The 9,256-nt window shown below is 41.5% G+C and overlaps 1 protein-coding gene across 2 annotated transcripts in view; it reads left to right on the top strand.

Moving 5' to 3' along the window:
• The first annotated feature begins 5,393 nt into the window (after positions 1 to 5,393).
• Positions 5,394 to 9,256, top strand: part of s1pr5a (sphingosine-1-phosphate receptor 5a) — a 23,817-nt gene continuing 19,954 nt past the window's right edge. Inside the window, exons 1-2 of one of the 2 annotated variants that reach the window (XM_032536571.1) lie at positions 5,394 to 5,624; positions 6,601 to 8,084. In XM_032536571.1, the coding sequence (XP_032392462.1) occupies positions 6,864 to 8,069 (1,206 nt within the window). In that variant the 5' untranslated portion in view covers positions 5,394 to 5,624; positions 6,601 to 6,863 and the 3' untranslated portion in view covers positions 8,070 to 8,084. Of the gene's footprint in view, positions 5,625 to 6,600; positions 8,676 to 9,256 lie in introns of those variants that run through there. The other variant, XM_032536570.1, reaches the window with a different exon arrangement.

Raw genomic sequence — 9,256 nt, 5'->3', positions numbered from 1 at the left:
ATCTGTGTTTTTTCTCAAGGATATCCCTCCCCTTTCGAGGCACAATGAGGCCGCTTCCTGTTTAGAGAAAGGCCCAGTCCAGCCCTGACCTTCCGTAGTTCCCCCCCTCCCCCCCCTCGTTCTGCCAGTAGCGCCGCAATGTCACATCAGTGGACATGTGCATACACTCGGTTGGAAACATGTCATAACAAATCACAAAAACACATTCAGATCCTCCATCAAAACATTAGCCCTACACCTACAATAGTGTCACATATAATCCTCGGTTAGTTACTGGCTTTATCGTTTCAATTGCTTTTAACATGCTTGTTCTACAGAGCTGCTCATGAGTATAGGAACACATGCTTAAGATGATCTTTTGGAAATTGATCTTATTGCCTCATTTAAAAAAAATGAGGAGAAATCCAACCTTTAAGGGCACCCATTTTCTTTGTAAATGAATAATGTATCATAAATAAATAAATGTTATTCCTTGTACAGAAGGCATGAGTATACACACCCCTATGTTAAACCCCACCCCCCATGTTAAATTCCCCCCCCCCCCCCCCCTCTCCCACATCATCACATACCTTTCACCAAACCCAGAGATTGGCATGGGGAACTTTCCATAAAATCATCTCTCAATGCAAATCAAACCAGCTGTTAGGCTAACTGAAATAACACCATGCCAAGCTTTAGGTATGAGGAAGTGTATGTGATGATGGGGGGGGGGGGCAATTCCAAAGGCCAAGGGAACTTTATCAGGACGCATAGTAACCTGATCCATGAAATAACCTAAAAAAATAGGCCTTTAATAATAAACATCTGCCTGCCTCTATGGGAATTTAACATAGGGGGGTGTATACTTATGCCCCTGTATTTTAACATAGGGGGGTGTATACTTATGCCCCCTGTATTTTAACATAGGGGGGTGTATACTTATGCCCCCTGTATTTTAACATAGGGGGGTGTATACTTATGCCCCTGTATTTTAACATAGGGGGGTGTATACTTGTGCCCCTGTATTTTAACATAGGAGGGTGTATACTTGTGCCCCTGTATTTTAACATAGGGGGGTGTATACTTATGCCCCTGTATTTTAACATAGGGGGGTGTATACTTATGCCCCCTGTATTTTAACATAGGGGGGTGTATACTTATGCCCCTGTATTTTAACATAGGGGGGTGTATACTTATGCCCCCTGTATTTTAACATAGGGAGTGTATACTTATGCCCCTGTATTTTAACATAGGGGGGTGTATACATATGCCCCTTTATTTTAACATAGGGGGGTGTATACTTATGCCCCTTTATTTTAACATAGGGGGGTGTATACTTGTGCCCCCTGTATTTTAACATAGGGGGGTGTATACTTATGCCCCCTGTATTTTAACATAGGGGGTGTATACTTATGCCCCCTGTATTTTAACATAGGGGGGTGTATACTTATGCCCCCTGTATTTTAACATAGGGGGTGTATACTTATGCCCCCTGTATTTTAACATAGGGGGGTGTATACTTATGCCCCTGTATTTTAAGGAAGAACATCTATTTATACATTATTCATTCACAAAGAAAATTGGTGCCCTTAAAAGGTTGGATTTTCCTAATTTCTTTCAATTAAAAGCAATAAGATCAATTTCCAAAAGATGATTTTTGTATTCCTCTTTTTAATCAACTTGCGCATGGGTTCCTATACTCATGAGCAGCACAGTATGTGTTGGTTTTATTGCATCATCTGTTATAAATAAAATGTATTATTATTTTTTAATTTTTCTATTTTTTTTTAAAGAAAAGCAGCAAATCCTTACAGTTGAAAGAAGCTACAGCCTAAAAGTTTGGCACTTTTGTTTCACAAATGACTGAAATTATTAAGGAAATTGTTAATTGTTAACAAAAACATGTATATTAACGTATCAATTAATCTTTTTTTTTTTGTTGGTAAATGTTCATGAAAAGTGGTTATTTCAAGCTTTGCGGTTAAGGAAAAAGAGGATTTGGTGATAAGACTTTGCTGTGATGTGGATCTCCCCAGCTGTGTTTGCTGATGAGATATAAAGGGAGATTAAAAAGATTAGGAATCTTAATTTGTTTAGCACGTATCACGACACAAATACAAAGCAGTTCAACTCTGCAATCCTGAGCTCTAAGAAGTGAAAGCAAGTGGGTTGTGACTTCACTTCTCAGCACGTACAGTATGTGCAGAACTCTGACCACTAACATAGAAACTAATAGTGGTTCAGGACAAGGGAGTAGGGTTAGTTTCAACTTTGGGTTTATGGGGGGTGGGGGTGTTGGATCCTCTCCCAAATCCTTTTGGGCGCCAAACACTTCATTTTCTGTGTCTGACATTATTGGAAAATACATATTTACTGGTATGAAGTAGGGCTGGAACCGCTGGATGTGAATATCCAAATATTCAGATAATCTTTGGTTGGGTAGGTGTTTGATTTTCAATTTTGGGGATTTTAATATTCGTTGTATCTGTGAACAATTAGGGGTGGGAATCACCAGACGCCTCCTGATGCGAAACCATCACCATACTTATGCCACAATGCGATATTATTGCGATTTTAAACACATTGCAATATTCTGCAATATTCTGCAATTTCTAACCCTTTTTCCAACTTCTAATTTTTCCCAATTTCAAATGACGTCCCCAAAAGGAAACTTATCGACATCTGTTTTATCTAAAAAGAAACATTTCACTGTTGGCTCATCTTCAATGTTATTGCTGCCAAATGGGACAAACTGACCAACACATATATAATATATAATAAGATATTGATACTTGGCGTCTGTGTATCGATGCAGTATTACCACTGAAAATATCGCGATAACATGCTGTATCGATTTTTTTCCTCCACCACTAATAATAATGACAAATAAAGATATTCTACTCTCTTGTTGTTTGTTGAAACGCATTACTAAGAAACAACTTTAAGAAGGATATGTTTACACATGGTTTGAGCCCCCTAAACGTTAATTTTTACCTCTTTAGGCGAGTGGGTTGTCTTTTATATTTTATGTTTTTAGGAGGAATAACCTACCTCCTCTATATATTGGGGAATATCAGCCCTGAAATCTTCGCCTATGATCCAGTATTAAACGTGAAATCTTGAAGTCTCCAATGCACATGAGAATGAACTTTCCAATGAGGTAGGAGACATCTTGAGTCCAGCCGTTAAACTGAAAAACATTTGAATGTTTGACAAGGTAATTGACCTTTTTTTATTGTTTTTGCACATAGGATCATTGAAAGCAGTACTTTATGTCTTCCAAAATGTCTGGAGGGGAAAAAGGATCTCTAAAGGACCCGTCTGCCAAAAAAAAAGTGATTTATAGATGTGTGTGAGCTAAAAGATAATTACAGATGACGGTTATTTGAGTAAGTTATTTTCTGAAATCTGGGGTTTCACATCCAGCTGCACCTGCCTCACAAATTACTATTTTTCCACTTCATAGATTAGCTTGTGGGTTGTTTTAGTTTAGAGTTTGCTTCTTCTAAGTGCCGGGATGTTTCTTTTTTGTGAACTGTGGGAAAGAGAGAGAGAGAGAAAGAGAGAGAGAGAGAGAGACTGACAAACCTGAAGAGCGACTTTAAACTGTTATGAACCATAATTACACTTCTAAAGAATATCAAATACCAGAAGGACAAGGTGAGCTACATGACAACGTGGCTGTACCCATTGTTGTTAAGTAACAAAGTACAAATACTTTGTTACTTAAGTAGAATTATCACGCTTTATCTGTACTTTCCTTTTTTATATTTCTGGAAACAATTACTTTTACGCCACTACATCTCCTCTAAGCATCTGGATTACTCGTAATGAAATGAGAAATGTTTCCTTGTATAATGAATAAATAAAAATTGTCTTTGTTGATGTCGACTTCAAATTTGGGTTTGATATTGAAACCCAGAATATTAGGCTTTGCTATAAGGAAGCCACAATAAAGTTTATGATCAAACTTCTTTTTTTTTTTTACTTTTACCTCTAATAGTACATTGAATAACAGAAAATTAGTTTTGATACTTAAGTTCAGTATCAAAACTCATTTTATATATATATATATATATATATATATATATATATATATATATATATATATATATATATATATATTATGGTTTCTCTATTACACAGTGTCTATATGGCCAACAAAACATATTGTTATAGATATAATGTACATTTTTTAAGCCTTTTATATTTAGTTGATTTGATATTGTTTATTAAAGTTTTAAATCCCAAGTTTGCTTGTTCATTCATCCCTGTTCATGCACAATGTAAAGTAATAATAAAACTGGTACCAGGTTTGTTAAAGTTTTTTAAAGGTTAGGGGAATGTAAAAAAGAACGTTAGGGTAACGCTCCCTAAAGGTTGCAAAGTTGGGGGAACGTTGGGGGAACATTCCCTAAAGGTTAAAACGTTGGGGGAAAGTTAGGGTAACGCTCCCTAAAGGTTGCAACGTTGGGGGAACGTTCCCCAAAGGTTGCAACGTTGGGGGAAAGTTAGGGTAACGCTTCCCAAAGGTTGCAACGTTGGGGGAACGTTAGGGTAACGCTTCCCAAAGGTTGCAACGTTGGGGGAAAGTTAGGGTAACGCTTCCCAAAGGTTGCAACGTTGGGGGAACGTTAGGGTAACGCTTCCCAAAGGTTGCAACGTTGGGGGAAAGTTAGGGTAACGCTTCCCAAAGGTTGCAACGTTGGGGGAAAGTTAGGGTAACGCTTCCCAAAGGTTGCAACGTTGGGGGAACGTTAGGGTAACGCTTCCCAAAGGTTGCAACGTTGGGGGAAAGTTAGGGTAACGCTTCCCAAAGGTTGCAACGTTGGGGGAAAGTTAGGGTAACGCTTCCCAAAGGTTGCAACGTTGGGGGAACGTTAGGGTAACGCTCCCTAAAGGATGCTTGGTAAACATCAGATACTTTTACTCAAGTGTTATTCTAAAAGGTGACTGTAACTTCTACCAAAGACATTTTCTGGTACGATACTTTTACCACAGACTGTGTACATAGGGGTAATTTACAGGGGGATGGAGCCAGTGCACCCCCCCCCAAAAAAAAAACTATTATAATTTATTTTACATAAATAAAGTAATTTGCACCATAAATTGAGTGCAGAAAATTGTTTTGATTCCCCCCCCATAACCCTAAATTACGCCCTTGACGGTTTGTTAACTTTCACACTTTTACACTTTTACACCAGTACTTCATCCAGGACCGGCTGTACCTGAGGGCCAACCGTGGGACAAGGTGACACAATCTCACTTTCTTCCTTGTTGCAATGACAAACAGAAACACATAATCTATCATCGCGCTCTAATCTCTCCTGGGGGCAAACCAGAGAGAGAGAGAGAGAGAGAGAGAGAGAGAGAGAGAGAGAGAGAGAGAAGACTCAAGGGATCACGAGAAGGAAGGAAGGAGGGAGGGAGGGAGGAAGGAAAAGCGTCGAAGGGCAAACACATCTTGGGCCAGCCCACTGTGACTGTGCCTCTGAGCGCATGTTGAGTCCTGCCCTGCGCCTTTCCCACAGCACACTCGCATGTCGCTGCGGTGCACGCACCCACCGAGCCCTGTCTCTCTCTCCGGCCGCGGGATCACTTCTCCTGCGACTACAGTCTCTCTGGATATTTACACGTTTTCACAGGTGCGTGGAAAAGTCTTTTAAAAGTGACCTTTTTCTTTTTCTTTTTTAACCTAATTGATCCGATTGGATGCGTGCAGATGGGGCGTCAAACGCGCCTGTGCTGCCCCGTAACGGACGTTTGGCTGACCAGTCTGCACTTTGTCTTATGACGTAATCTTAAATGTGTATTGTGTTGTTTTTTTCAATATGTTTCATATTTTCTGGTGTGTCTTTTCATGCCACTGTAAAACACTTCAGTGCCAAGCGTTTCAGAAATATATTTGTTTACATTTATGGTGACTTTGCTGCAATCAAGTGGTCATTTGGAACAGTGGGATCTGTAATAAGGACAGTTTGCAAGTTATACTGTAGTCTATATGATTGCAAATGAAAAGTGGAAATATATGTAAAGACATTTGTAATTAATGAGCGAGTGTAGGAGTACTGTAAGAGTTACATTTGGATACTTGATGATATAGAAACTGTTTATATACATATATATATATATATATATATATATATGTATATAGCCTATATACATAAAAAAGTGGGTTTATGACGATTGATGATAAATATATTATCTTGATGTATATATATATATATATATATATATATATATATATATATATATATATATATATAAGTGGGTTTACATTTTACTTGTCAGGAAAACAGTGTCACTAAGGATTAAGAAAAATGTTCAATTACAACGTTAGACTTTGAAATGTTGCTTTTGGGTCGTTTTCCGTCACGTCAGTCACTGATAGCTTCCCCCCCCCCCCCCCCCCTCATTAATCATGCAGATATGATCCCCATTAGATGGAATTATCTCTGTGTATTCTTGACATCTGGAGTTTCTAAATGAATTACACACAATTACAATAACAATCTATTTCCTATCGTTATTTCTGTTGGTTTTTTTTGGCATCAACACTAACTTTCTTCTCCGTGTGTGTGTGTGTGTGTGTGTGTGTGTGTGTGTGTGTTTTAAATGCAGGCTGGCTCTCGTCACCACCTAGTGCGCAGCCAGGGCATTGACACGATGTGATTTATTTTGGAGGAAAATTCAACCACAGGAAATCTTATTTGATAGCATCAAGAGGAAAACTCTAAGCTGACCGCTTCATTCTTTTCAATACCAAGAGGAAGAATGCACAACCGGAGGATTATATGACACCTTCCCTGTGGATCTAAAACTTCACAACCAAAAAGAGAAAAGAAAGAACAATCCACCTGTGGAAGTACATTAAAAACAAACAAATGGCCACAGAGTCTTTCCATGCTCCCCATGCTGCCGTAGCTCCATCCCCGTTCCCCATGTCGCCCCCCACGGGAAACCTGCTTCGGATGTTTCAGGAGTACCAGAGCAATGCGGTCATCATCGAGCATTACAACTTCACGGGCAAACTGCAGAAAAACAAGTACAAAGAAGGACTCACCCCGGAGTCCATTGCCTTCCTGCTCGTCTGCCTGCTCATCGTCGTGGAGAACGCCGTGGTGCTCGTGGCCATCTGGAAGAACAAGAAGTTCCACATGCCCATGTACTACCTCCTGGGCAACTTGACTCTCTCAGACCTGCTCGCGGGCTTCACCTACATGGTGAACATCATCACGTCCGGTGCCAAGACGTTGAAGCTGACGCCGGTGCTGTGGTTCCTGCGGGAGGGCGGCGTCTTCATCATGCTGGCGGCCTCCGTCATCAGTCTGCTGGCCATCGCCATAGAGCGCCACGTCACCATGGTGAGGATGAAGCCGTACCAGGGGGACAAGCAGGGCCGGATGTTCGCTCTGATCGGAGCCAGCTGGGTGCTGTCCGTGTTCCTCGGCGTCCTGCCCGTCCTCGGCTGGAACTGCATGGGCCGGCTGGACCAGTGCTCCACGGTGCTCCCGCTCTACGCCAAGAGCTACATCCTCTTCTGCATCACCGTCTTCAGCGCCATCCTCATGTCCATCGTGGTGCTCTACGTGCGCATCTTCCGCATCGTCAAGTCCAACACGCACCGCCTGGCGTCGGTCCCCCAGCGCAAGGGCCTCTACCGCAAGTCCCAGAAGTACATGGCCCTGCTGAAGACCGTCACGATCGTCCTGGGCGTCTTCATCATGTGTTGGCTGCCGCTCTTCATCCTCCTGTTGCTGGACTTCTTCAGCCCGGCCAAAAGCTGCGGGGTTCTCTTTAAAGCGGACTACTTCCTGGGCATCGCTATGCTCAACTCCCTCCTCAACCCCATCATCTACACGCTGACCAGCAAGGACATGAGGAAGGCCATCCTCCGGTTGCTGTGCCGACACTGTCTCTTGACGAAAGACGGACAAGTGAAGAAGTTCGGGATGCCCTTCCTGGACTGCAGCACCAGTAGAGCCGACGCAGCCTCGCACAAACTGGAGGGAGTGGAGACGACGGTGTCCTCCGGGAACTTTACACCCTCTACGATCAAAGCCGTGTACCCCAGGATGTCTAAGACATGACACAGCGGCTCACTGGGTAACAGAGAGAGAGAGCATCGGGACTCAGGCTGACTCTCCCATCCGTGCTGTGCTCCGGGCGATGTACGACAGGAGTTTTGTGTTGCACTCTGCCAGGGTTCGGTATTAAAGAACAGAATAGCCTGCATGTATGTGACTGAAGCAGGGCTGTCCTAAAGGAAGTCTTAGTCAACTAACACTCACAGGGTTTTGTCGACTAATCGATTAGTTGATTTAATCGACAGATCAGAGAATCATGCTAAAACATCTCTGTGAATGCTGTGTTTACCAGAGATGTGCTCATGAGTTTCTTTGAAATAGAACAGTCAGCAGGGGAGAAAAGCCTTAAAAATAAATGACTTATCGACCGAAGTCAACTAAGATTAAAATGACCGATTAGTCGACTAATCCCCTAAGAGGGGGCAGCCCTAGAGAAGATAGAAGTCCAAATTGAGAGACAGACAGACATTAACTTTTTTACGTTTTATAGTAGTTTAAATCATGAAAATCTGATGTCAGTTAGAGCTGCAACGATGAATCGATTAGTTGTCAACTATTAAATCAACCGCCAACTATTTGGATAGTCGATTAATCGGTTGGAATCATTTTTCAAGGGGAAAAAGTTCAACTTCTCCGATTCCAGCAGGTTAACATTTCTAGTTTCTTCTCTCCGCTGTGACAGCAAACTGAATGTCTTTGAGTTGTGGACAAAACAAGACATTCGAGAACGTCATCATGGGCTTTTTGGGATTCACTGATGGGCTTTCTGACATTTTATAGAACAAACAATTAATCGATTAATTGAGAAAATAATCGACACAGTAACCGACAATGAAAATGATTATTAGTTGCAGCCCTAATGTCGATGCTTTTATTGTAGCTGGCAGTTACATCTATCTTTTAGACAGTGAGAGCAAAGCCAGTATTTGTCCGATTTTCTTTATGGAAAAAACAAGTCGTTTCATTTCATCAGTTTGTTTTCCACATGAAATAAAAAGTCAAAGGCTGTGTGCAGACGTTTAACATAAATACTGCCAGTTACGCAGCACATCTGAGGTTTCTCCTTATCTCCTCTCCCGGTGTAGGACATAATGATATGTTGTTACAAACACACAGCATCCACACCCAAAATCTGCAGCCAAACCCATTTAATTTCTGCCATGTGAGTTTTGGTCAGTAGTGCTGGGTAG

The sequence above is a fragment of the Etheostoma spectabile genome, chromosome 15, assembly GCF_008692095.1.
Source record: "Etheostoma spectabile isolate EspeVRDwgs_2016 chromosome 15, UIUC_Espe_1.0, whole genome shotgun sequence".
Classification (NCBI taxonomy): Eukaryota; Metazoa; Chordata; class Actinopteri; order Perciformes; family Percidae; genus Etheostoma; species Etheostoma spectabile.
The sequence above is the reverse complement of the archived record's forward strand: the minus strand, read 5'-3'. Positions and strand labels throughout refer to the sequence as shown.